The sequence below is a fragment of the Oncorhynchus mykiss genome, chromosome 6 (assembly GCF_013265735.2).
Source record: "Oncorhynchus mykiss isolate Arlee chromosome 6, USDA_OmykA_1.1, whole genome shotgun sequence".
Lineage (NCBI taxonomy): Eukaryota > Metazoa > Chordata > Actinopteri > Salmoniformes > Salmonidae > Oncorhynchus > Oncorhynchus mykiss.
Genome location: NC_048570.1, coordinates 99,886,363 through 99,913,464, shown reverse-complemented (window position 1 = coordinate 99,913,464; position 27,102 = coordinate 99,886,363). Strand labels below are relative to the sequence as shown.

Here is a 27,102-nt window from a genome sequence, read left to right as displayed (position 1 = left end):
ATGATTCCATGTGTTATTTCATAGTTTTGATGTCTTCACTATTATTCTACAAAAAGTAAAAATAAGAAAAACCCTTGAATGAAGAGGTGTTTTAAAACTTTTGACCGGTAGTGTATATTATAAGCAAAAGGATGTTCCCCAATGCTGGAAGGGGGGCCTGAGTGAAAAAGTTTGGGAACTCTTGCTGTACCTGATATGCTTAATTCAGTATGCCACTATACATGTTCTGAGACGATCCAGAGATACTCAAAGATACTAATGTATGGTGCATTTGGTTCTGGTGGAAGAGCGCCCCCGTGTCGCTAAAGCTAGAATCGTTACGATGCCTCAAAAACTACAACAACCGGCAAACAACTCACATCCGGGCTCCAGTCAATGACGTCGCCGTTGACTTTTAAGTCTGTTGATAAAATATCAAGACGTGCCCACAGGGACGTTAGGCTTTACAAACATTGCTTCTGCAAGAAGGTAAAGGAAGTAGCTAAGCTAACAGTTTGACATGAATAAGCAGTTCACTTGGAGATTTGCTTTCAAAGAAGCCAGCTACTGTTTTGAAACGTTTGATAATGTTAGTTTTAATTGTCCATACATGGCTAGCTAGCTAGTTACATAAGTTAACTGTTTGTTTTGCACACATTGCCAAGGAAGACCCAAGTGCTCGCAGCTAACGTTAGCTTGCTCTGCATGGCATATAACAACGTTACTGTTATGCTAACGTTAGCTCGCAAGTAACAGTACAGTAGGACCGAAGATACTGCTGGTAGAACTAGCTAACGTTACTAGCTAGCTAGCATCTTTCCTAAGGTATGTTTTGGACATTCAACCAAGCTGTATGTCTGATTTATGAATAAAACATTGTTTTATTGTATCTAACTATTGCACACGTAGGCGTTATACTTTGCCAATGCATCGTGGTCCCAGTCTGATTATGGGAACATCTCTGCGTTGTTTTCCTGTTTATTTTCCTCTTTAAGGTGTAGCGGTGGTTCAGATAGAAGACCCGGAAAGGTACAGGAAGTGACGGTGCTTCCTTGTTGCCATGGCGTCTGAGCTGCAGGAGGCGATCTGCATGGCCAAGCAGGAGCGTCACAAGAACCTGTTCCTCAACTACAGGTGTGTTTTATTAAGGCATGTTACTATGTGTTAAATGTAAGTTATATGTGCTAGCCTTGATTCAACCTGTTCCTCAACTACAGGAACCTGAACAACTTTCCGGTCGAGCTGCTGAAAGATGAAGGACTACAGTTCCTACAGAGGCTTTATATGAAGAGGAACTCTCTCACCACGCTGGTACGGACTGGTAGGGTCTCTGGTCCAGAACTCTCTCACCACGCTGGTACGGACTGGTGGGGTCTCTGGTCCAGAACTCTCTCACCACGCTGGTACGGACTGGTGTGGTCTCTGGACCAGGCTGTTACGTAACACCTTGGACCAGAGCTAGGTGTCTGTCCGGCATAGTTTAGATCCAGTATTTATGTGTGGTAACTCTCATTCTTTAGCCTGGCTCTTAGTGATGCCAGTTTTCTATAATTTGCATTGTGGTCTGTGTTCTAAAAATATGCTTTCTCTCCTTTCTGCAGCCGGATAATCTAGCACAGAAGCTCCCCAACTTAATAGAGCTGTAAGTATAGAAGCTCCCCTATTTAATAGAGCTGTAAGTATAGAAGCTCCCCAACTTAATAGAGCTGTAAGTATAGAAGCTCCCCTATTTAATAGATCTGTAATTATAGAAGCTCCCCAACTTAATAGATCTGTAATTATAGAAGCTCCCCAACTTAATAGAGCTGTAAGTATAGAAGCTCCCCAACTTAATAGAGCTGTAAGTATAGAAGCTCCCCAACCTAATAGAGCTGTAAGTATAGAAGCTCCCCAACTTAATAGAGCTGTAAGTATAGAAGCTCCCCAACTTAATAGAGCTGTAAGTATAGAAGCTCCCCTATTTAATAGATCTGTAAGTATAGAAGCGCCCCTATTTAATAGATCTGTGAGTATAGAAGTGCCCCAACTTAATAGAGCTGTAAGTATAGAAGCGCCCCTATTTAATAGATCTGTGAGTATAGAAGTGCCCCAACTTAATAGAGCTCCAAGTGTATAAAAGCATATTTTCTTACTGTAGGAAAGACATCGGGCAGGAATGCATAGGAACTGTTGGACCAGCAGTTTGCATGCGTCCACTAGATGGCACTACAGTTACAGATGCATTATATTCTGGGAAAGTAATCAACCGTGGTGGTCTTTCACATGTTTGTTACTTTTTACTTGTTGACACTTGTCAATCTTTTAAAGTGTCATTGCTCTTTGTCTCTTCAAGGTATCTGCATTCCAACAATATAACCTGTGTTCCTGAAGGTGATTTCTCAATGATCTTCAGTCATTTAGTAGAGGCTGATACTATTATACTGAGTTACTTACATTCAACACCTTGTCAGTACTACATAGAGCCATGACTACATGGAACTCTATTCCACAGTACAACATAGAGCCATGACTACATGGAACTCTATTCCACAGTACTACATAGAGCCATGACTACATGGAACTCTATTCCACATCAAGTAACTGATGCAGCAGTAGAATCATATAAAACAATGCACCTTATTGAACAGCAGGGACTGTGAAGCAACACAAACACAGGCACAGACATGTGCATACAAACACACCAAAACATAGGCACTATACACACACGTACACACAGATTTTGTATTTTAGATATGTTGTAGTAGAGGAGTGGTCCAAGGGAACACACTTAATGTGTTGTGAAATGTAAGGTTTAAAAAAAATAAAAGCAATTTAAGCCTTAATTTTGCTGGAAGAGTAACTGCTGCCTTGGCAGGAACTAATGGGGAACCATAATAAACCCCAGGAAGAGTAGCTGCTGCCTTGGCAGGAACTAATGGGGAACCATAATAAACCCCAGGAAGAGTAGCTGCTGCCTTGGCAGGAACTAATGGGGAACCATAATAAACCCCAGGAAGAGTAGCTGCTGCCTTGGCAGGAACTAATGGGGAACTATAATAAACCCCAGGAAGAGTAGCTGCTGCCTTGGCAGGAACTAATGGGGATCCATAATAAACCCCAGGAAGAGTTGCTGCTGCCTTGGCAGGAACTAATGGGGATCCATAATAAACCCCAGGAAGAGTAGCTGCTGCCTTGGCAGGAACTAATGGGGATACATAATAAACCCCAGGAAGAGTAGCTTCTGCCTTGGCAGGAACTAATGGGGATCCATAATAAACCCCAGGAAGAGTAGCTGCTGCCTTGGTAGGAACTAATGGGGATCATAATAAACCCCAGGAAGAGTAGCTGCTGCCTTGACAGGAACTAATGGGGATCCATAATAAACCCCAGGAAGAGTAGCTGCTGCCTTGGCAGGAACTAATGGGGATCCATAATAAACCCCAGGAAGAGTAGCTGCTGCCTTGGTAGGAACTAATGGGGATCATAATAAACCCCAGGAAGAGTAGCTGCTGCCTTGGCAGGAACTAATGGGGATCCATAATAAACCCCAGGAAGAGTATCTGCTGCCGTGGCAGGAACTAATGGGGATCCATAATAAACCCCAGGAAGAGTTGCTGTCCTCAGCGATAGGTAACCTGTCCTCAGCTATAGGTAATCTGTCCTCAGCTATAGGTAACCTGTCTTGTCCTCGGCGATAGGTAACCTGTCTTGTCCTCAGCTATAGGTAACCTGTCTTGTCGTCAGCTATAGGTAACCTGTCCTGTCCTCAGCTATAGGTAACCTGTCTTGTCCTCAGCTATAGGTAACCTGTCTTGTCCTCAGCTATAGGTAACCTGTCCTCAGCTATAGGTAACCTGTCCTGTCCTCCGCTATAGGTAACCTGTCCTCAGCTATAGGTAACCTGTCCTCAGCTATAGGTAACCTGTCCTCCGCTATAGGTAACCTGTCCTGTCCTCTGCTATAGGTAACCTGTCCTCAGCTATAGGTAACCTGTCCTCAGCTATAGGTAACCTGTCCTCAGCTATAGGTAATCTGTCCTCAGCTATAGGTAACCTGTCCTCAGCTATAGGTAACCTGTCCTCAGCTATAGGTAACCTGTCCTCAGCTATAGGTAACCTGTCTTGTCCTCAGCTATAGGTAACATGTCCTCAGCTATAGGTAACCTGTCCTCAGCTATAGGTAACCTGTCCTCAGCTATAGGTAACCTGTCCTCAGCTATAGGTAACCTGTCCTCAGCTATAGGTAACCTGTCCTGTCCTCCGCTATAGGTAACCTGTCCTCAGCTATAGGTAACCTGTCTTGTCCTCCGCTATAGGTAACCTGTCCTCCGCTATAGGTAGCCTGTCCTCAGCTATAGGTAACCTGTCCTCAGCTATAGGTAACCTGTTCTCAGCTATAGGTAACATGTCCTCAGCTATAGGTAACCTGTCCTGTCCTCAGCTATAGGTAACCTGTCCTCAGCGATAGGTAACCTGTCCTCAGCTATAGGTAAGCTGTCTTGTCCTCAGCTATAGGTAACCTGTCTTGTCCTCAGCTATAGGTAACCTGTCTTGTCCTCAGCTAGAGGTAACCTGTCTTGTCCTCAGCTAGAGGTAACCTGTCTTGTCCTCCGCTAGAGGTAACCTGTCTTGTCCTCAGCTATAGGTAACCTGTCTTGTCCTCAGCTATAGGTAACCTGTCTTGTCCTCAGCTATAGGTAACCTGTCTTGTCCTCAGCTATAGGTAACCTGTCCTCAGCTATAGGTAACCTGTCCTCAGCTATAGGTAAGCTGTCCTCAGCTATAGGTAACCAGTCTTGTCCTCAGCTATAGGTAACCTGTCTTGTCCTCAGCTATAGGTAACCTGTCTTGTCCTCAGCTATAGGTAGCCTGTCCTCAGCTATAGGTAACCTGTCCTCAGCTATAGGTAACCTGTCCTCAGCTATAGGTAACCTGTCCTCAGCTATAGGTAAGCTGTCCTCAGCTATAGGTAACCTGTCTTGTCCTCAGCTATAGGTAACCTGTCTTGTCCTCAGCTATAGGTAAGCTGTCCTCAGCTATAGGTAACATGTCCTCAGCTATAGGTAACCTGTCCTGTCCTCAGCTATAGGTAACCTGTCCTCAGCGATAGGTAACCTGTCCTCAGCTATAGGTAAGCTGTCTTGTCCTCAGCTATAGGTAACCTTTCTTGTCCTCAGCTATAGGTAACCTGTCCTCAGCGATAGGTAACCTGTTCTCAGCCAAAGGTAACATGTCCTCAGCTATAGGTAACCTGTCCTGTCCTCAGCTATAGGTAACCTGTTCTCAGCTATAGGTAACATGTCCTCAGCTATAGGTAACCTGTCCTGTCCTCAGCTATAGGTAACCTGTCCTCAGCGATAGGTAACCTGTCCTCAGCTATAGGTAAGCTGTCTTGTCCTCAGCTATAGGTAACCTGTCTTGTCCTCAACTATAGGTAACCTGTCTTGTCCTCAGCTAGAGGTAACCTGTCTTGTCCTCAGCTAGAGGTAACCTGTCTTGTCCTCAGCTAGAGGTAACCTGTCTTGTCCTCAGCTATAGGTAACCTGTCTTGTCCTCAGCTATAGGTAACCTGTCTTGTCCTCAGCTATAGGTAACCTGTCTTGTCCTCAGCTATAGGTAACCTGTCCTCAGCTATAGGTAACCTGTCCTCAGCTATAGGTAACCTGTCCTCAGCTATAGGTAACCTGTCCTCAGCTATAGGTAAGCTGTCCTCAGCTATAGGTAACCAGTCTTGTCCTCAGCTATAGGTAACCTGTCTTGTCCTCAGCTATAGGTAACCTGTCCTCAGCTATAGGTAACCTGTCCTCAGCTATAGGTAAGCTGTCCTCAGCTATAGGTAACCTGTCTTGTCCTCAGCTATAGGTAACCTGTCTTGTCCTCAGCTATAGGTAAGCTGTCCTCAGCTATAGGTAACCTGTCTTGTCCTCAGCTATAGGTAACCTGTCTTGTCCTCAGCTATAGGTAACCTGTCTTGTCCTCAGCTATAGGTAACCTGTCCTGTCCTCAGCTATAGGTAACCTGTCCTCAGCTATAGGTAACCTGTCCTCAGCTATAGGTAACCTGTCCTCAGCTATAGGTAACCTGTCCTCAGCTATAGGTAACCTGTCCTCAGCTATAGGTAACCTGTCCTCAGCTATAGGTAACCTGTCCTCAGCTATAGGTAACCTGTCCTCAGCTATAGGTAACCTGTCCTCAGCTATAGGTAACCTGTCTTGTCCTCAGCTATAGGTAACCTGTCCTCAGCTATAGGTAACCTGTCCTCAGCTATAGGTAAGCTGTCTTGTCCTCAGCTTTAGGTAAGCTGTCCTGTCCTCAGCTATAGGTAACCTGTCTTGTCCTCAGCTATAGGTAACCAGTCTTGTCCTCAGCTATAGGTAACCTGTCTTGTCCTCAGCTATAGGTAACCTGTCGTGTCCTCAGCTATAGGTAACCTGTCTTGTCCTCAGCTATAGGTAAGCTGTCTTGTCCTCAGCTATAGGTAAGCTGTCCTGTCCTCAGCTATAGGTAACCTGTCTTGTCCTCAGCTATAGGTAACCTGTCCTCAGCTATAGGTAAGCTGTCATGTCCTCAGCTATAGGTAACCTGTCCTCAGCTATAGGTAACCTGTCTTGTCCTCAGCTATAGGTAACCTGTCCTGTCCTCAGCTATAGGTAACCTGTCTTGTCCTCAGCTATAGGTAACCTGTCCTCAGCTATAGGTAACCTGTCCTCAGCTATAGGTAACCTGTCCTCAGCTATAGGTAACCTGTCCTCAGCTATAGGTAACCTGTCCTCAGCTATAGGTAACCTGTCCTGTCCTCAGCTATAGGTAACCTGTCCTCAGCTATAGGTAACCTGTCCTGTCCTCAGCTATAGGTAACCTGTCCTGTCCTCAGCTATAGGTAACCTGTCCTGTCCTCAGCTATAGGTAACCTGCCGTCAGCTATAGGTAACCTGTCCTCAGCTATAGGTAACCTGTCCTCAGCTATAGGTAACCTGTCCTCAGCTATAGGTAACCTGTCCTCAGCTATAGGTAACCTGTCCTCAGCTATAGGTAACCTGTCCTCAGCTATAGGTAACCTGTCCTCAGCTATAGGTAACCTGTCCTCAGCTATAGGTAACCTGCCCTGTCCTCAGCTATAGGTAACCTGTCCTGTCCTCAGCTATAGGTAACCTGTCCTCAGCTATAGGTAACCTGTCCTGTCCTCAGCTATAGGTAACCTGTCCTCCGCTATAGGTAACCTGTCCTGTCCTCAGCTATAGGTAACCTGTCCTGTCCTCAGCTATAGGTAACCTGTCCTGTCCTCAGCTATAGGTAACCTGTCCTGTCCTCAGCTATAGGTAACCTGTCCTGTCCTCAGCTATAGGTAACCTGTCCTGTCCTCAGCTATAGGTAACCTGTCCAGGCTGCAGTCTTTAGACCTGAGTGACAACGCTCTGCAAGTCATCTGTCCAGAGATCGGCAGGCTGAGGTCCTTACGACACCTGAGACTGGCCAACAACCAGCTGAAATACCTGCCTCCAGGTAAGACTGACCAACAACCAGCTGAAATACCTGCCTCCAGGTAAGACTGGCCAACAACCAGCTGAAATACCTGCCTCCAGGTAAGACTGGCCAACAACCAGCTGAAATACCTGCCTCTAGGTACCGGTACCGAGTCAATGTGGAGACTATATACAGGGTGTACCAGTACAGAGTCAATGTGGAGGCTATATACAGGGGTACCGGTACAGAGTCAATGTGGAGGCTATATACAGGGTGTACCGGTACAGAGTCAATGTGGAGGCTATATACAGGGGGTACCGGTACAGAGTCAATGTGGAGGCTATATACAGGGGGTACCGGTACAGAGTCAATGTGGAGGCTATATACAGGGGGTACCGGTACAGAGTCAATGTGGAGGCTATATACAGGGGGTACCGGTACAGAGTCAATGTGGAGGCTATATACAGGGGGTACCGGTACAGAGTCAATGTGGAGGCTATATACAGGGGCTACCGGTACAGAGTCAATGTGGAGGCTATATACAGGGGGTACCGGTACAGAGTCAATGTGGAGGCTATATACAGGGGGTACCGGTACAGAGTCAATGTGGAGGCTATATACAGGGGGTACTGGTACAGAGTCAATGTGGAGACTATATACAGGGGGTACCGGTACAGAGTCAATGTGGAGGCTATATACAGGGGGTACCGGTACAGAGTCAATGTGGAGGCTATATACAGGGTGTACCGGTACAGAGTCAATGTGGAGGCTATATACAGGGTGTTACGGTACAGAGTCAATGTGGAGACTATATACAGGGGGTACCGGTACAGAGTCAATGTGGAGGCTATATACAGGGGCTACCGGTACAGAGTCAATGTGGAGTCTATATACAGGGGTTACCGGTACAGAGTCAATGTGGAGGCTATATACAGGGGGTACCGGTACAGAGTCAATGTGGAGGCTATATACAGGGTGTACCGGTACCGAGTCAATGTGCGGGGGTACAGTTTGAGGTCATTTGCACATGTAGGTAGGGGTAAATTGACTATGCATAGATAATGAACATCTCTGTGTGTCTCTCTCTCTCTCTGTGTCTCTCTCTGTGTCTCTCTCTGTCTCTCTCTCTCTCTCTCTCTCTCTCTCTCTCTCTCTCTCTCTCTCTCTCTCTCTCTCTCTCTCTCTCTCTCTCTCTCTCTCTCTCTCTCTCTCTGTCTCTCTGTCTCTCTGTCTCTCTGTCTCTCTCTCTCTGTCTCCTAACTGAGATTGGAGCCCTATGTGACCTCTTTCATTTCTCTCTCACACAGAGATTGGAGCCCTGTGTGACCTAGAGACCCTGGATGTCAGTAGGAATGTGTTGGTGTGTCTCCCAGAGCGGCTGCACCAGTGTCTGTCTCTCCAGTGTCTCACTGCTGACAGGAACAACCTGACCAGCTTCCCCAGACAGCTCTGCCAGCTCCACAGCCTCAACGAGCTCAGTATGGCTGCTAACCAACTCACCTCTCTACCCCTAGGTTAGTATGGGGTCAGAGGTCACCACAGCCTCAAACAACTCAGTAATGCTGCTAACCAACTCACCTCTCTACCCCTAGGTTAGTATGGGGTCAGAGTTCACCACAGCCTCAACCAGCTCAGTATGGCTGTTAACCAACTCACCTCTCTACCCCTAGGTTAGTATGGGGTCAGAGTTCACCACAGCCTCAACCAGCTCAGTATGGCTGTTAACCAACTCACCTCTCTACCCCTAGGTTAGTATGGGGTCAGAGTTCACCACAGCCTCAACCAGCTCAGTATGGCTGTTAACCAACTCACCTCTCTACCCCTAGGTTAGTATGAGGTCAGAGTTCACCACAGCCTCAACCAGCTCAGTATGGCTGTTAACCAACTCACCTCTCTACCAAACAAACATCCACAACATCACCCCTGTCCAGACCCACCTGCCCACAGCCCTATCTCCAGACAAACATCCACAACATCACCCCTGTCCAGACCCACCTGCCCACAGCCCTATCTCCAGACAAACATCCACAACATCACCCCTGTCCAGACCCACCTGCCCACAGCCCTATCTCCAGACAAACATCCACAACATCACCCCTGTCCAGACCCACCTGCCCACAGCCCTATCTCCAGACAAACATCCACAACATCACCCCTGTCCAGACCCACCTGCCCACAGCCCTATCTCCAGACAAACACCCACAACATCACCCCTGTCCAGACCCACCTGCCCACAGCCCTATCTCCAGACAAACATCCACAACATCACCCCTGTCCAGACCCACCTGCCCACAGCCCTATCTCCAGACAAACATCCACAACATCACCCCTGTCCAGACCCACCTGCCCACAGCCCTATCTCCAGACAAACATCCACAACATCACCCCTGTCCAGACCCACCTGCCCACAGCCCTATCTCCAGACAAACACCCACAACATCACCCCTGTCCAGACCCACCTGCCCACAGCCCTATCTCCAGACAAACATCCACAACATCACCCCTGTCCAGACCCACCTGCCCACAGCTCTATCTCCAGACAAACATCCACAACATCACCCCTGTCCAGACCCACCTGCCCACAGCTCTATCTCCAGACAAACATCCACAACATCACCCCTGTCCAGACCCACCTGCCCATAGCCCTATCTCCAGACAAACATCCACAACATCACCCCTGTCCAGACCCACCTGCTCACACTGTATGTTTTGCTTGGCCAGAGCTCAGTCATCAGCCAGCCAGCCAGGGAGGTATGGGCAGACAGCCAGCCAGGGGGGTATGGGCAGACAGCCAGTCAGGGGGGTATGGGCAGACAGCCAGCCAGGGAGCTATGGGCAGACAGCCAGCCAGGGAGGTATGGGCAGCCAGCCAGCCAGGGAGGTATGGGCAGCCAGCCAGCCAGGGAGGTATGGGCAGCCAGCCAGCCAGGGAGGTATGGGAAGCCAGCCAGCCAGGGAGGTATGGGCAGCCAGCCAGCCAGGGAGGTATGGGCAGCCAGCCAGCCAGGGAGGTATGGGCAGCCAGCCAGGGAGGCTGTGTGTTTTACTGGGCTAGTCCTAGCTCAGGTGTAGGGGCGCGTGGCTCTCCCATGGCCCTACCATGTGCCACTGTAGTAGTTAGACCAGTCAGGGATTACCGAGGCCTGTCTGATAGATGATACATCTAGATGTACCTACATGCCTGTCTGATAGATGTGCCTGTCTGATAGATGTGCCTGTCTGATAGATGTGCCTGTCTGATAGATGTGCCTGTCTGATAGATGTGCCTGTCTGATAGATGTGCCTGTCTGATAGTTGTGCCTGTCTGATAGATGATAGATGTGCCTGTCTGATAGATGTGCCTGTCTGATAGATGTGCCTGTCTGATAGATGTGCCTCTCTGATAGATGTGACTGTCTGATAGATGTGCCTGTCTGATAGATGTGCCTGTCTGATAGATGTGCCTGTCTGATAGATGTGCCTGTCTGATAGATGTGCCTGTCTGATAGATGTGCCTGTCTGATAGATGTGCCTGTCTGATAGATGTGCCTGTCTGATAGATGTGCCTGTCTGATAGATGTGACTGTCTGATAATGATAGATGTGCCTGTCTGATAGATGTGCCTGTCTGATAGATGTGCCTGTCTGATAGATGTGCCTGTCTGATAGATGTGCCTGTCTGATGTGCCTGTCTGATAGATGTGCCTGTCTGATAGATGTGCCTGTCTGATAGATGTGCCTGTCTGATAGATGTGCCTGTCTGATAATGATAGATGTGCCTGTCTGATAGATGTGCCTGTCTGATAGATGTGACTGTCTGATAATGATAGATGTGCCTGTCTGATAGATGTGACTGTCTGATAGATGTGACTGTCTGATAGATGTGCCTGTCTGATAGATGTGCCTGTCTGATAGATGTGACTGTCTGATAATGATAGATGTTCTTGTCTGATAATATTGTGGGGGTGACTGTCTGATAATATTGTGGGGGTGACTGTCTGATAATATTGTGGGGGGTGACTGTCTGATAATATTGTGGGGGGTGACTGTCTGATAATATTGTGGGGGTGCCTGTCTGATAATATTGTGGGGGTGACTGATAATATTGTGGGGGTGTGTTCCAGATTTGGGTCGTTCCAGAGAGCTGCAGTTTGTGTTTGTTGACAACAACGTCCACCTCAAAGGCCTTCCTTCATACCTGTACAACAAGGTGATTGGCTGCAGCGGGTAAGGACAGCCCCTAATCCTTATATCTGATAATATTGTTATCTGTACACGGTGATTGGCTGCAGTGGGTAAGGACAGCCCCTAACCCTTATATCTGTACAAGGTGATTGGCTGCAGTGGATAAGGACAGCCCCTAACCCTTATATCTGTACAAGGTGATTGGCTGCAGTGGGTAAGGACAGCCCCTAACCCTTATATCTGTACAAGGTGATTGGCTGCAGCGGATAAGGACAGCCCCTAACCCTTATATCTGTACACGGTGATTGGCTGCAGTGGGTAAGGACAGCCCCTAACCCTTATATCTGTACAAGGTGATTGGCTGCAGCGGATAAGGACAGCCCCTAACCCTTATATCTGTACAAGGTGATTGGCTGCAGTGGGTAAGGACAGCCCCTAACCCTTATATCTGTACAAGGTGATTGGCTGCAGTGGATAAGGACAGCCCCTAACCCTTATATCTGTACAAGGTGATTGGCTGCAGTGGATAAGGACAGCCCCTAACCCTTATATCTGTACAAGGTGATTGGCTGCAGTGGGTAAGGACAGCCCCTAACCCTTATATCTGTACAAGGTGATTGGTTGCAGTGGGTAAGGACAGCCCCTAACCCTTATATCTGTACAAGGTGATTGGCTGCAGCGGATAAGGACAGCCCCTAACCCTTATATCTGTACACGGTGATTGGCTGCAGTGGATAAGGACAGCCCCTAACCCTTATATCTGTACAAGGTGATTGGCTGCAGCGGATAAGGACAGCCCCTAACCCTTATATCTGTACACGGTGATTGGCTGCAGTGGATAAGGACAGCCCCTAACCCTTATATCTGTACAAGGTGATTGGCTGCAGTGGATAAGGACAGCCCCTAACCCTTATATCTGTACAAGGTGATTGGCTGCAGTGGGTAAGGACAGCCCCTAACCCTTATATCTGTACAAGGTGATTGGCTGCAGTGGGTAAGGACAGCCCCTAACCCTTATATCTGTACAAGGTGATTGGCTGCAGTGGATAAGGACACATCTCCATCCCTTTCCTCAGCTTCTTTGTGGATGAATATCATTTCTTCAGCATTTCATTGCTTACTGACCTTTTTCTTAATTGGATAAATCTATGTCTATTAATGTATTATAGCAGAATTTGGATTTGAGTCTCAGACATTGACGTCTGTCTGTCTAACCTGTCTGTATGTCTCTCTGTCTGTCTCTCTCTCTCTGTCTCTCTCCATGTGTGGTCTGTCTAACCTGTCTGTCTCTCTCTGTCTCTCTCCAGGTGTGGTCTGTCTAACCTGTCTGTCTCTCTCTGTCTCTCTCCAGGTGTGGTCTGCCAGGGCAGGTGTCTGACCGGGTGCCCCAGCCTCTGTCTCTGTCTCTGGGAGATGTGTCTCTCCCTTTGCCTGCTGAGGTGAAAGCTATAGGCTCAGAGACGGAGCGAGTGGGCCCCCTGGAGGAGCTCGCCATGAGGGCCCTGCACAGCATGTACGGGCGACAGCCAATCAGAGGTGAGGAGAGACACGGATACAGCTACACACACAGATCCTCTTGGGTCTTCTGATATTTCAGGACATGAAGTGTCGTTTAATTCATCCCACCATAGAGACATGAAGTGTCCTTTAATTCATCACACCATAGAGACATGAAGTGTCCTTTAATTCATCACACCATAGAGACATGAAGTGTCCTTTAATTCATCACACCATAGAGACATGAAGTGTCCTTTAATTCATCCCACCATAGAGACATGAAGTGTCCTTTAATTCATCACACCATAGAGACATGAAGTGTCGTTTAATTCATCCCGCCATAGAGACATGAAGTGTCCTTTAATTCATCACACCATAGAGGCATGGTGTCCTTTAATTCATCACACCATAGAGATGCTGTACAGCTGGGAGAATAATTATAGGGGTCTTAGCACCGAGCCTGGGGGAACGCCAAATTCAGCTACGGAACATTTGAAGCATTCTAATATGACATTGAGCAGATTCCATCCTGATGGGGATGAATGTGAAGACAATGAAGAGTTCATCAGCTCTGGGATAATATAGAATATGGTCTCTGCCCCAAATGGCTCCCTATTTCCTATATAGTGGACTGCTTTTTAGAGAATAGGGTGCCATTTGGGGGGAGACACATAGTACTTTCACACTCAGAATTGATACATTACACACTGAAATTATACTCACATCGGATACGGAATCGGATACATGGAGCATGATCACACGGTCGTCCGGAACAGCTTGTGCTCTCATGCATGATTCAGTGTTGCCTCAAAGCGAGCACAGAAGGCATTTAGTTAGTTAGTTAGTTTGCGTCACTGGGCAGCTCTTGGCTGGGTTTCCCTTTGTAATCCATGATAGTTTGCAAGCCCTGCCACATCCAACAAGCATCAATGCCGGTGTAGTAGGATTCCATCTTAGTCCAGTATTGACACTTTGCTGGATTGATGGTTCGTCGGAGGGCATAGCGGGATTTCTTATAAGTGTCCAGATTTGTGTCCTGCTCCTTTAAAGCGTCAGCTCTAGCCTTTAGCTCAGTGTGGATGTTGCTTTGTAATCCATGGCTTCTGGTTATCCCCTCCGGCGCCATTCTATCACATCACTGCAACCCCAGGCATCCAGCTACTGCTGTGGTCTGTCAGTAACCCCCAGGCATCCTGCTTTAGTCTGTCACTAACCCCCAGGCATTCTGCTACTGCTGTGGTCTGTCACTAACCCCCAGGCATCCTGATGTGGTCTGTCACTAACGCCCAGGCATCCTGCTACTGCTGTGGTCTGTCACTAACCCCCAGGCATCCTGCTACTGCTGTGGTCTGTCACTAACCCCAGGCATCCTGCTACTGCTGTGGTTTGTCACTAACCCCAGGCATCCTGCTATTGCTGTGGTCTGTCACTAACCCCAGGCATCCTGCTATTGCTGTGGTCTGTCACTAACCCCCAGGCATCCTGATGTGGTCTGTCACTAACGCCCAGGCATCCTGCTACTGCTGTGGTCTGTCACCAACCCCAGGCATCCTGCTACTGCTGTGGTCTGTCACTAACCCCAGGCATCCTGCTACTGCTGTGGTTTGTCACTAACCCCAGGCATCCTGCTATTGCTGTGGTCTGTCACTAACCCCAGGCATCCTGCTGTGGTCTGTCACTAACCCCAGGCATCCTGCTACTGCTGTGGTCTGTCACTAACCCCCAGGCATCCTGCTGTGGTCTGTCAGGAACCCCCAGGCATCCTGCTGTGGTCTGTCACTAACCCCCAGGCATCCTGCTGTGGTCTGTCACGATCCCCCAGGCATCCTGCTACTGCTGTGGTCTGTCACTAACCCCCAGGCATCCTGCTGTGGTCTGTCACTAACCCCAGGCATCCTGCTGTGGTATGTCACTAACCCCAGGCATCCTGCTGTGGTCTGTCACTAACACCCAGGCATCCTGCTGTGGTCTGTCACTAACCCCCAGGCATCCTGCTACTGCTGTGGTCTGTCACTAACCCCCAGGCATCCTGCTACTGCTGTGGTCTGTCACTAACCCCCAGGCATCCTGCTGTGGTCTGTCACTAACCCCAGGCATCCTGCTACTGCTGTGGTCTGTCACTAACCCCCGGCATCCTGCTACTGCTGTGGTCTGTCACTAACCCCCAGGCATCCTGCTACTGCTGTGGTCTGTCACTAACCCCAGGCCTCCTGCTACTGCTGTGGTCTGTCACTAACCCCAGGCATCCTGCTACTGCTGTGGTCTGTCACTAACCCCAGGCATCCTGCTGTGGTCTGTCACTAACCCCCAGGCATCCTGCTACTGCTGTGGTATGTCACTAACCCACAGGCATCCTGCTACTGCTGTGGTATGTCACTAACCCCCAGGCATCCTGCTACTGCTGTGGTCTGTCACTAACCCCAGGCATCCTGCTACTGCTGTGGTTTGTCACTAACCCCAGGCATCCTGCTACTGCTGTGGTCTGTCACTAACCCCAGGCATCCTGCTGTGGTCTGTCACTAACCCCAGGCATCCTGCTACTGCTGTGGTATGTCACTAACCCCCAGGCATCCTGCTACTGCTGTGATCTGTCACGGACCCCCAGACATCCTGCTGTGGTCTGTCACTAACCCCCAGACATCCTGCTGTGGTCTGTCACTAACCCCAGGCATCCTGCTACTGCTGTGATCTGTCACTAACCCCCAGGCATCCTGCTGTGGTCTGTCACTAACCCCCAGGCATCCTGCTGTGGTCTGTCACTAACCCCCAGGCATCCTGCTGTGGTCTGTCACTAACCCCCAGGCATCCTGCTGTGGTCTGTCACTAACCCCCAGGCATCCTGCTGTGGTCTGTCACCAACCCCCAGGCTTCCTGCTGTGGTTTGTCACCAATCCCCAAGGCATCCTGCTGTGGCTGTCACCAACACCCAGGCATCCTGCTACTGCTGTGGTCTGTCACTAACCCCCAGGCATCCTGCTGTGGTCTGTCACTAACCCCCAGGCATCCTGCTGTGGTCTGTCACTAACCCCCAGGCATCCTGCTGTGGTCTGTCACTAACCCCAGGCATCATGCTGTGGTCTGTCACTAACCCCAGGCATCCTGCTACTGCTGTGGTCTGTCACTAAGCCCCAGGCATCCTGCTGTGGTCTGTCACTAACCCCCAGGCATCCTGCTGTGGTCTGTCACTAACCCCCAGGCATCCTGCTACTGCTGTGGTCTGTCACTAACCCCAGGCATCCTGCTACTGCTGTGGTCTGTCACTAAGCCCCAGGCATCCTGCTGTGGTCTGTCACTAACCCCCAGGCATCCTGCTGTGGTCTGTCACTAACCCCAGGCATCCTGCTACTGCTGTTGTCTGTCACTAACCCCCAGGCATCCTGCTGTGGTCTGTCACCAACCCCAGGCATCCTGCTACTGCTGTGGTCTGTCACTAACCCCAGGCATCCTGCTGTGGTCTGTCACCAACCCCAGGCATCCTGCTACTGCTGTGGTCTGTCACTAACCCCCAGGCATCCTGCTGTGGTCTGTCACTAACCCCCAGGCATCCTGCTGTGGTCTGTCACTAACCGCCAGGCATCCTGCTGTGGTCTGTCACTAACCCCCAGGCATCCTGCTGTGGTCTGTCACTAACCCCCAGGCATCCTGCTGTGGTCTGTCACCAACCCCCAGGCTTCCTGCTGTGGTTTGTCACCAATCCCCAAGGCATCCGTCTGTGGCTGTCACCAACACCCAGGCATCCTGCTACTGCTGTGGTCTGTCACTAACCCCAAAGCATCCTGCTGTGGTCTGTCACTAACCCCCAGGCATCCTGCTGTGGTCTGTCACTAACCCCCAGGCATCCTGCTGTGGTCTGTCACTAACCCCAGGCATCATGCTGTGGTCTGTCACTAACCCCCAGGCATCCTGCTACTGCTGTGGTCTGTCACTAAGCCCCAGGCATCCTGCTGTGGTCTGTCACTAACCCCCAGACATCCTGCTGTGGTCTGTCACTAACCCCCAGGCATCCTGCTACTGCTGTGGTCTGTCACTAACCCCAGGCCTCCTGCTACTGCTGTGGTCTGTCACTAACCCCAGGCATCCTGCTACTGCTGTTGTCTGTCACTAACCCCCAGGCATCCTGATGTGGTCTGTCACTAACCCCAGGCATCCTGCTGTGGTCTGTCACCAACCCCAGGCATCCTGCTACTGCTGTGGTCTGTCACTAACCCCCAGGCATCCTGCTGTGGTATGTCACTAACCCACAGGCATCCTGCTACTGCTGTGGTATGTCACTAACCCCCAGGCATCCTGCTACTGCTGTGGTCTGTCACTAACCCCCAGGCATCCTGCTACTTATGTGGTATGTCACTAACCCCAGGCATCCTGCTACTGCTGTGGTCTGTCACTAACCCCCAGGCATCCTGCTGTGGTCTGTCACCAACCCCAGGCATCCTGCTACTGCTGTGGTCTGTCACTAACCCCAGGCATCCTGCTGTGGTCTGTCACCAACCCCAGGCATCCTGCTACTGCTGTGGTCTGTCACTAACCCCCAGGCATCCTGATGTGGTCTGTCACTAACCCACAGGCATCCTGCTACTGCTGTGGTATGTCACTAACCCCAGGCATCCTGCTGTGGTCTGTCACTAACCCCAGGCACCCTGCTGTGGTCTGTCACTAACCCCAGGCACCCTGCTGTGGTCTGTCACTAACCCCAGGCATCCTGCTGTGGTCTGTCACTAACCCCCAGGCATCCTGCTGTGGTCTGTCACTAACCCCCAGGCATCCTGCTGTGGTCTGTCACTAACCCCAGGCATCCTGCTACTGCTGTGGTCTGTCACTAACCCCAGGCATCCTGCTGTGGTCTGTCACCAACCCCAGGCATCCTGCTACTGCTGTGGTCTGTCACTAACCCCCAGGCATCCTGCTGTGGTATGTCACTAACCCACAGGCATCCTGCTACTGCTGTGGTATGTCACTAACCCCCAGGCATCCTGCTACTGCTGTGGTCTGTCACTAACCCCCAGGCATCCTGCTACTGATGTGGTATGTCACTAACCCCAGGCATCCTGCTACTGCTGTGGTCTGTCACTAACCCCCAGGCATCCTGCTGTGGTCTGTCACCAACCCCAGGCATCCTGCTACTGCTGTGGTCTGTCACTAACCCCAGGCATCCTGCTGTGGTCTGTCACCAACCCCAGGCATCCTGCTACCGCTGTGGTCTGTCACTAACCCCAGGCACCCTGCTGTGGTCTGTCACTAACCCCAGGCACCCTGCTGTGGTCTGTCACTAACCCCAGGCATCCTGCTGTGGTCTGTCACTAACCCCCAGGCATCCTGCTGTGGTCTGTCACTAACCCCCAGGCATCCTGCTACTGCTGTGGTCTGTCACTAACCCCAGGCATCCTGCTGTGGTCTGTCACCAACCCCAGGCATCCTGCTACTGCTGTGGTCTGTCACTAACCCCCAGGCATCCTGCTGTGGTATGTCACTAACCCACAGGCATCCTGCTACTGCTGTGGTATGTCACTAACCCCCAGGCATCCTGCTACTGCTGTGGTCTGTCACTAACCCCCAGGCATCCTGCTACTGATGTGGTATGTCACTAACCCCAGGCATCCTGCTACTGCTGTGGTCTGTCACTAACCCCCAGGCATCCTGCTGTGGTCTGTCACCAACCCCAGGCATCCTGCTACTGCTGTGGTCTGTCACTAACCCCAGGCATCCTGCTGTGGTCTGTCACCAACCCCAGGCATCCTGCTACCGCTGTGGTCTGTCACTAACCCCAGGCACCCTGCTGTGGTCTGTCACTAACCCCAGGCATCCTGCTGTGGTCTGTCACTAACCCCAGGCATCCTGCTGTGGTCTGTCACTAACCCCCAGGCATCCTGCTACTGCTGTGGTCTGTCACTAACCCCCAGGCATCCTGCTGTGATCTGTCATTAACCCCCAGGCATCCTGCTGTGGTATGTCACTAACCCCAGGCACCCTGCTGTGGTCTGTCACTAACCCCAGGCATCCTGCTGTGGTCTGTCACTAACCCCCAGGCATCCTGCTGTGGTCTGTCACTAACCCCAGGCATCCTGCTACTGATGTGGTCTGTCACTAACCCCAGGCATCCTGCTACTGATGTGGTCTGTCACTAACCTCAGGCATCCTGCTACTGCTGTGGTCTGTCACTAACCCCCAGGCATCCTGATGTGGTCTGTCACTAACCCCCAGGCATCCTGCTACTGATGTGGTATGTCACTAACCCCAGGCATCCTGCTACTGCTGTGGTCTGTCACTAACCCCCAGGCATCCTGCTGTGGTCTGTCACCAACCCCAGGCATCCTGCTACTGCTGTGGTCTGTCACTAACCCCAGGCATCCTACTGTGGTCTGTCACTAACCCCAGGCATCCTGCTGTGGTCTGTCACTAACCCCCAGGCATCCTGCTACTGCTGTGGTCTGTCTGACTACAACAATGCCACTGTCATTATTTTTTCAACTTTAAGGTTAAAGTTGAATGACTGGATGGTCTAGCACATTGAATGGTTGATGGTGTAACGGTCATAATGATGTGACATTAAATCTCCCTCTGTCCCAGGTGGTTAAAGAGAATGGTGGGACCCCTGGTCATAATGATGTGACATTAAATCTCCCTCTGTCCCAGGTGGTTAAAGAGAATGGTGGGGCCCCTGGTCATAATGATGTGACATTAAATCTCCCTCTGTCCCAGGTGGTTAAAGAGAATGGTGGGACCCCTGGTCATAATGATGTGACATTAAATCTCCCTCTGTCCAAATCAAATCAAATCAAATCAAATTTTATTTGTCACATACACATGGTTAGCAGATGTTAATGCGAGTGTAGCGAAATGCTTGTGCTTCTAGTTCCGACAATGCAGTAATAACAAGTAATCTAACTAACAATTCCAAAACTACTGTCTTGTACACAGTGTAAGGGGATAAAGAATATGTACATAAGGATATATGAATGAGTGATGGTACAGAGCAGCATAGGCAAGATACAGTAGATGGTATCGGGTACAGTATGTACAAATGAGATGAGTATGTAAACAAAGTGGCATAGTATAGTATAAAGTGGCTAGTGATACATGTATTACATAAGGATACCGTCGATGATATAGAGTACAGTATATACGTATGCATATGAGATGAATAATGTAGGGTAAGTAACATTATATAAGGTAGCATTGTTTAAAGTGGCTAGTGATATATTTACATCATTTCCCATCAATTCCCATTATTAAAGTGGCTGGAGTTGAGTCAGTGTCAGTGTGTTGGCAGCAGCCACTCAGTGTTAGTGGTGGCTGTTTAACAGTCTGATGGCCTTGAGATAGAAGCTGTTTTTCAGTCTCTCGGTCCCAGCTTTGATGCACCTGTACTGACCTCGCCTTCTGGATGATAGCGGGGTGAACAGGCAGTGGCTCGGGTGGTTGATGTCCTTGATGATCTTTATGGCCTTCCTGTGACATCGGGTGGTGTAGGTGTCCTGGAGGGCAGGTAGTTTGCCCCCGGTGATGCGTTGTGCAGACCTCACTACCCTCTGGAGAGCCTTACGGTTGAGGGCGGTGCAGTTGCCATACCAGGCGGTGATACAGCCCGCCAGGATGCTCTCGATTGTGCATCTGTAGAAGTTTGTGAGTGCTTTTGGTGACAAGCCGAATTTCTTCAGCCTCCTGAGGTTGAAGAGGCGCTGCTGCGCCTTCTTCACGATGCTGTCTGTGTGAGTGGACCAATTCAGTTTGTCTGTGATGTGTATGCCGAGGAACTTAAAACTTGCTACCCTCTCCACTACTGTTCCATCGATGTGGATAGGGGGGTGTTTCCTCTGCTGTTTCCTGAAGTCCACAATCATCTCCTTAGTTTTGTTGACGTTGAGTGTGAGGTTGTTTTCCTGACACCACACTCCGAGGGCCCTCACCTCCTCCCTGTAGGCCGTCTCATCGTTGTTGGTAATCAAGCCTACCACTGTTGTGTCGTCCGCAAACTTGATGATTGAGTTGGAGGCGTGCGTGGCCACGCAGTCGTGGGTGAACAGGGAGTACAGGAGAGGGCTCAGAACGCAACCTTGTGGGGCCCCAGTGTTGAGGATCAGCGGGGAGGAGATGTTGTTGCCTACCCTCACCACCTGGGGGCGGCCCGTCAGGAAGTCCAGTACCCAGTTGCACAGGGCGGGGTCGAGACCCAGGGTCTCGAGCTTGATGACGAGCTTGGAGGGTACTATGGTGTTGAATGCCGAGCTGTAGTCGATGAACAGCATTCTCACATAGGTATTCCTCTTGTCCAGATGGGTTAGGGCATTGTGCAGTGTGGTTGAGATTGCCCAGGTGTCCCAGGTGGTTAAAGAGAATGGTGGGGCCCCTGGTCATAATGATGTGACATTAAATCTCCCTCTGTCCCAGGTGGTTAAAGAGAATGGTGGGGCCCCTGGTCATAATGATGTGACATTAAATCTCCCTCTGTCCCAGGTGGTTAAAGAGAATGGTGGGACCCCTGGTCATAATGATGTGACATTAAATCTCCCTCTGTCCCAGGTGGTTAAAGAGAATGGTGGGGCCCCTGGTCATAATGATGTGACATTAAATCTCCCTCTGTCCCAGGTGGTTAAAGAGAATGGTGGGGCCCCTGGTCATAATGATGTGACATTAAATCTCCCTCTGTCCCAGGTGGTTAAAGAGAATGGTGGGGCCCCTGGTCATAATGATGTGACATTAAATCTCCCTCTGTCCCAGGTGGTTAAAGAGAATGGTGGGGCCCCTGGTCATAATGATGTGACATTAAATCTCCCTCTGTCCCAGGTGGTTAAAGAGAATGGTGGGACCCCTGGTCATAATGATGTGACATTAAATCTCCCCCTGTCCCAGGTGGTTAAAGAGAATGGTGGGACCCCTGGTCATAATGATGTGACATTAAATCTCCCTCTGTCCCAGGTGGTTAAAGAGAATGGTGGGACCCCTGGTCATAATGATGTGACATTAAATCTCCCTCTGTCCCAGGTGGTTAAAGAGAATGGTGGGGCCCCTGGTCATAATGATGTGACATTAAATCTCCCTCTGTCCCAGGTGGTTAAAGAGAATGGTGGGGCCCCTGGTCATAATGATGTGACATTAAATCTCCCTCTGTCCCAGGTGGTTAAAGAGAATGGTGGGACCCCTGGTCATAATGATGTGACATTAAATCTCCCTCTGTCCCAGGTGGTTAAAGAGAATGGTGGGGCCCCTGGTCATAATGATGTGACATTAAATCTCCCTCTGTCCCAGGTGGTTAAAGAGAATGGTGGGGCCCCTGGTCATAATGATGTGACATTAAATCTCCCTCTGTCCCAGGTGGTTAAAGAGAATGGTGGGGCCCCTGGTCATAATGATGTGACATTAAATCTCCCTCTGTCCCAGGTGGTTAAAGAGAATGGTGGGACCCCTGGTCATAATGATGTGACATTAAATCTCCCTCTGTCCCAGGTTGTTAAAGAGAATGGTGGGACCACTGGTCATAATGATGTGACATTAAATCTCCCTCTGTCCCAGGTGGTTAAAGAGAATGGTGGGGCCCCTGGTCATAATGATGTGACATTAAATCTCCCTCTGTCCCAGGTGGTTAAAGAGAATGGTGGGACCCCTGGTCATAATGATGTGACATTAAATCTCCCTCTGTCCCAGGTGGTTAAAGAGAATGGAGGGGCCCCTGGTCATAATGATGTGACATTAAATCTCCCTCTGTCCCACGTGGTTAAAGAGAACCTTAATGGAGAAATAGAGGAAAATCAGTCAATATATTCCTCCTCTCTTTATCCTCTCTCTCTCTCCCTGTTGGTCTCTCAGAGCGGAGTCTGCTGCCCCCCTTCCTGTTACCCAGAAGCCTTCTGGACCTGCTCCAATGCCCCCTGGGACATTGTCACCGCTGCAGTCAGCCCATGTTTACCATCATCTACCCCAAACTGTTCCCTCTCAGAGAGACCGCTCTGGCTGGGGTACACCGCAGGTAGCTAACCCTGACCCTACCCACCTCTGACCCCCAACCACCCCTGACCCCAACCACCCCTGAAACTAACGACCCTTGACCCCAACTGACCCCTAACCACCCCTGACCCCTAACCACCCCTGACCCCTAACCACCCCTGACCCCCAACCACCCCTGACCCCCAACCACCCCTGACCCCCAACCACCCCTGACCCCTAACCACCCCTGACCCCTAACCACCCCTGACCCCAACCACCCCTGAAACTAACAACCTTTGACCCCAACTGACCCTATCCACCCCTAACCCCTAACCACCCCTGACCCCTAACCACCCCTGACCCCAACCACCCCTGACCCCAACCACCCCTGACCCCTAACCACCCCTGACCCCTAACCACCCCTGACCCCTAACCACCCTTGACCCTTAACCACCCTTGACCCCTAACCACCCCTGACCCCTAACCACCCCTGACACCTAACCACCCCTGACCCCTAACCACCCCTGACACCTAACCACCCCTGACCCTAAACCTGAAGGTCTCATAGGACCACTACTTTACTCCAGTCCCTCTAATAGTCCCTCTCCTCTCTCTCTGTCCTACCCTGCTCTCCCTCTCTTCAATCTCTCTGCTCTTTCCTCTCTCTCTCTCTCCTCTCTCCCTGCCCTACCCTGCTCTCTCTCTGTCTCTGTCTCTCTCTCTCTGTCTCTCTCTCTCTGTCTCTCTCTCTATGTCTCTCTCTCTCTGTGCTCTTTCCCCTCTCTCTCTGTGCTCTTTCCTCTCTCTCTCTGCTCTTTCCTCTCTCTCTCTGCTCTTTCCTCTCTCTCTCTCTCTCTCTCTCTCTCTCTCTCTCTCTCTCTCTCTGCTCTTTCCTCTCACACTCTCTGTCTCTCTCTCTGTCTCTCTCTCTCTCTCTCTCTGTCTCTCTCTCTCTGTCTCTCTCTCTCTGTGCTCTTTCCTCTCTCTCTCTCTCTCTCTGCTCTTTCCTCTCTCTCTGCTCTTTCCCCTCTCTCTCTCTCTCTCTCTCTCTCTGTCTCTCTCTCTCTCTCTCTGTCTCTCTCTCTCTCTCTCTGTCTCTCTCTCTCTGTCTCTGCTCTTTCCTCTCACACTCTCTGTCTCTCTCTCTCTGTCTTTCTCTCTCTGTGCTCTTTCCTCTCTCTCTCTCTCTCTGCTCTTTCCTCTCTCTGCTCTTTCCTCTCTCTCTCTCGCTCTCTCTCTCTCTCTGCCCTACCCTGCTCTCCCTCTCTTCAATCTCTCTGCTCTTTCCTCTCTCTCTCTCTCTCTCTCTCTCTCTCTCTCTCTCTCTGTCGCTCTCTGCTCTTTCATCTCTCTCTCTGCTCTCTCGCTGCTCTCTCTCTCTCTCTCTCTGCTCTTTCCTCTCACACTCTCACTGTCTCTCTCTCTGTCTCTCTCTGCTCTTTCCTCTCACACTCTCTCTCTCTGTGCTCTCTCTCTCTCTCTGCTCTCTCTCTCTCTGTGTTCTCTCTCTCTGTGCTCTCTCTCTCTCTCTGTGCTCTCTCTCTGTGCTCTCTCTCTGTGCTCTCTCTCTCTCTGCTCTTTCCTCTAACACTCTCAATGTCTCTCTCTCTCTGTGTCTCTCTCTGCTCTTTCCTCTCACACTCTCTATGTGCTCTCTCTCTCTGTCTCCCTCTGCTCTTTCCTCTCACACTCTCTCTCACTGTCTCCGTATCCAGAACCACAGTGAGTTTCGTGGCCTACTGCTGTTCCAGTCAGTGTGTTCAGACATTTGATCTGCAGCAATGACATCATGGTGCCTCCACCTCTTCCTCTCCCCTTCGGTCATCATCTCCTCCTCTGGTCTCCTGGATGAATGAATGAAGGATGGATGAAGGACTGTGGGAGTCCTGAACGTCTCAGGAGGACTTGCATAGCCTCTGGACTGGTGGACATGAGGAACTGACCATCTCAGGAGGACATGCATAGCCTCTGGACTGGTGGACATGAGGAACTGACCATCTCAGGAGGACATGCATTGCCTCTGGACTGGTGGACATGAGGAACTGAAGGTCTCATGAGGACATGCAGAGCCTCAGCAGCCTGTGACCAGTCCAGCAGTCTGTAATGGGCATGGACGGTCCAATTGAAAGGTCTCATGAGGACATGCAGAGCCTCAGCAGCCTGTGACCAGTCCAGCAGTCTGTAATGGGCATGGACGGTCCAATTGAAAGACGGACAATATTGGTATTAATAATCCACATCTTGACATATCATCTACTGTCCAACGACTAACATCTCTAAATACAGCATCATTCTACTAATGGTTTGTTTCTGGTTTCAGTTTGTTCCAGCAACAACTCAGAGCGTGTCGGTATTTACTGGTGTGAACTAGCTGCTCTGTTCACCAGCCAAACGTCCACCTGACAGACGCATCACAATAACAAGAAGTGCCGAGTGTTTTTGTCTTTGTAGAGGAGAATCTATTCTGATCATTTCTATGGATTTTTACATGACACTGGTTGACAAAAAGTGTTTGAAGAATGTCAGTTCGGCCGTATCGCATGATATTTGTTCTAAACCTGTTCTAAATATGTAATACTGGTAGGTGTGTTGCCCCCCCACTCCAGCCTGAAGGACTTTGACAAGATAATAGACACATTTAGTTATTGGGCGTTTCTTTTCCTGTAGACACATCAGACTCTCAGACCTCTAACAAGTCTTTAAACTTTACAAAATTGGTCTTTGAGGGTAAAATATTTTTTTATTTTGCAAAAAAAGGTTAACGTCTGAAACAGTCTGGTAACCTGAATGTTAATGAAGGATTTAAAACTAACTTTGTTTCCATTCAGTTTGATTGTGACTCAAAGCAACGCTTTGGTTCTTTAGCTGAAAACCAAAGGAACTGAAGCTCATAACAGAAGTGTTTGGGCCCTACCGGACCAGACTTGCCAATCCCGGCTGTAGGTCCATGCAGCAGACTCTCTGTCTTGGCTAGACGGACTGAGAGACTGGGATAGGAGGCAGCAGACTCTCTGTCTTGGCTAGACGGACTGAGAGACTGGGATAGGAGGCAGCAGACTCTCTGTCTTGGCTAGACGGACTGAGAGACTGGGATAGGAGGCAGCTTACTCTCTGTCTTGGCTAGACGGACTGAGAGACTGGGATAGGAGGCAGCAGACTCTCTGTCTTGGCTAGACGGACTGAGAGACTGGGATAGGAGGCAGCAGACTCTCTGTCTTGGCTAGACGGACTGAGAGACTCCGCCAGGGTTCTGTCGAGGGTTGAGACTCCGCCAGGGTTCTGTCGAGGGTTGAGACTCCGCCAGGGTTCTGTCGAGGGTTGAGACTCCGCCAGGGTTCTGTCGAGGGTTGAGACTCCGCCAGGGTTCTGTCGAGGGTTGAGACTCCGCCAGGGTTCTGTCGAGGGTTGAGACTCCGCCAGGGTTCTGTCGAGGGTTGAGACTCCGCCAGGGTTCTGTCGAGGGTTGAGACTCCGCCAGGGTTCTGTCGAGGTTTGAGACTCCGCCAGGGTTCTGTCGAGGGTTGAGACTCCGCCAGGGTTCTGTCGAGGGTTGAGACTCCGCCAGGGTTCTATCGAGGGTTGAGACTCCGCCAGGGTTCTGTCGAGGGTTGAGACTCCGCCAGGGTTCTGTCGAGGGTTGAGACTCCGCCAGGGTTCTGTCGAGGGTTGAGACTCCGCCAGGGTTCTGTCGAGGGTTGAGACCCCGCCAGGGTTCTGTCGAGGGTTGAGACTCCGCCATGAATGTCTGAATCTCACAACTCAAGAGGAATGGTGAACAAAATTATAATTTGCCTCATCCCAAATGGCCCCCTTTCTCCCATGGGCCCTGGTCTAAAGTAGTGCACTGTGTAGGGAATAAGATGCATCTTGAGACACAACCAGTAAGTGACATTGGATTATAAAACCAGCAGCAAGATGTCTAGATGAGGATTGGGTCTATTGCCACTTTATTTGTTTGGCTTTCTATTGTTTATTACATTGTTAGATAGTTATTATTATAACATTGTTATAACTGTGAATATGATTACTATATTGTATAATTTGTAATCAATTACTTTTATTTTAATGTCTGACATTTTGCCAATAAACAATGTTTAACTTGA

General features: G+C 50.0%; 1 protein-coding gene across 4 annotated transcripts; it reads left to right on the top strand.

The window, feature by feature from the left end:
• The first annotated feature begins 367 nt into the window (after positions 1-367).
• LOC110511741 (leucine-rich repeat-containing protein 28) lies at positions 368-27,102 on the top strand. Of its 4 annotated transcripts, none has more exons than XR_005052380.1 (12): positions 368-804; positions 975-1,113; positions 1,197-1,290; positions 1,581-1,621; positions 2,312-2,349; positions 7,323-7,460; positions 8,729-8,935; positions 11,524-11,626; positions 12,936-13,120; positions 22,883-23,042; positions 24,715-25,047; positions 25,129-27,102. XR_005052380.1 is itself a non-coding variant. In XM_036981715.1 (11 exons), exons 2-11 carry the CDS (start codon positions 1,040-1,042, stop codon positions 24,782-24,784), a joined length of 1,110 nt encoding a protein of 369 aa, XP_036837610.1. In that variant the 5' UTR covers positions 368-804; positions 975-1,039; the 3' UTR covers positions 24,785-27,102. The 4 variants fall into 4 exon arrangements, 2 of the variants coding, with proteins under 2 accessions (XP_036837610.1, XP_036837611.1); XR_005052381.1 differs by having other exon boundaries at positions 24,715-25,128; positions 25,210-27,102; XM_036981715.1 differs by having other exon boundaries at positions 24,715-27,102.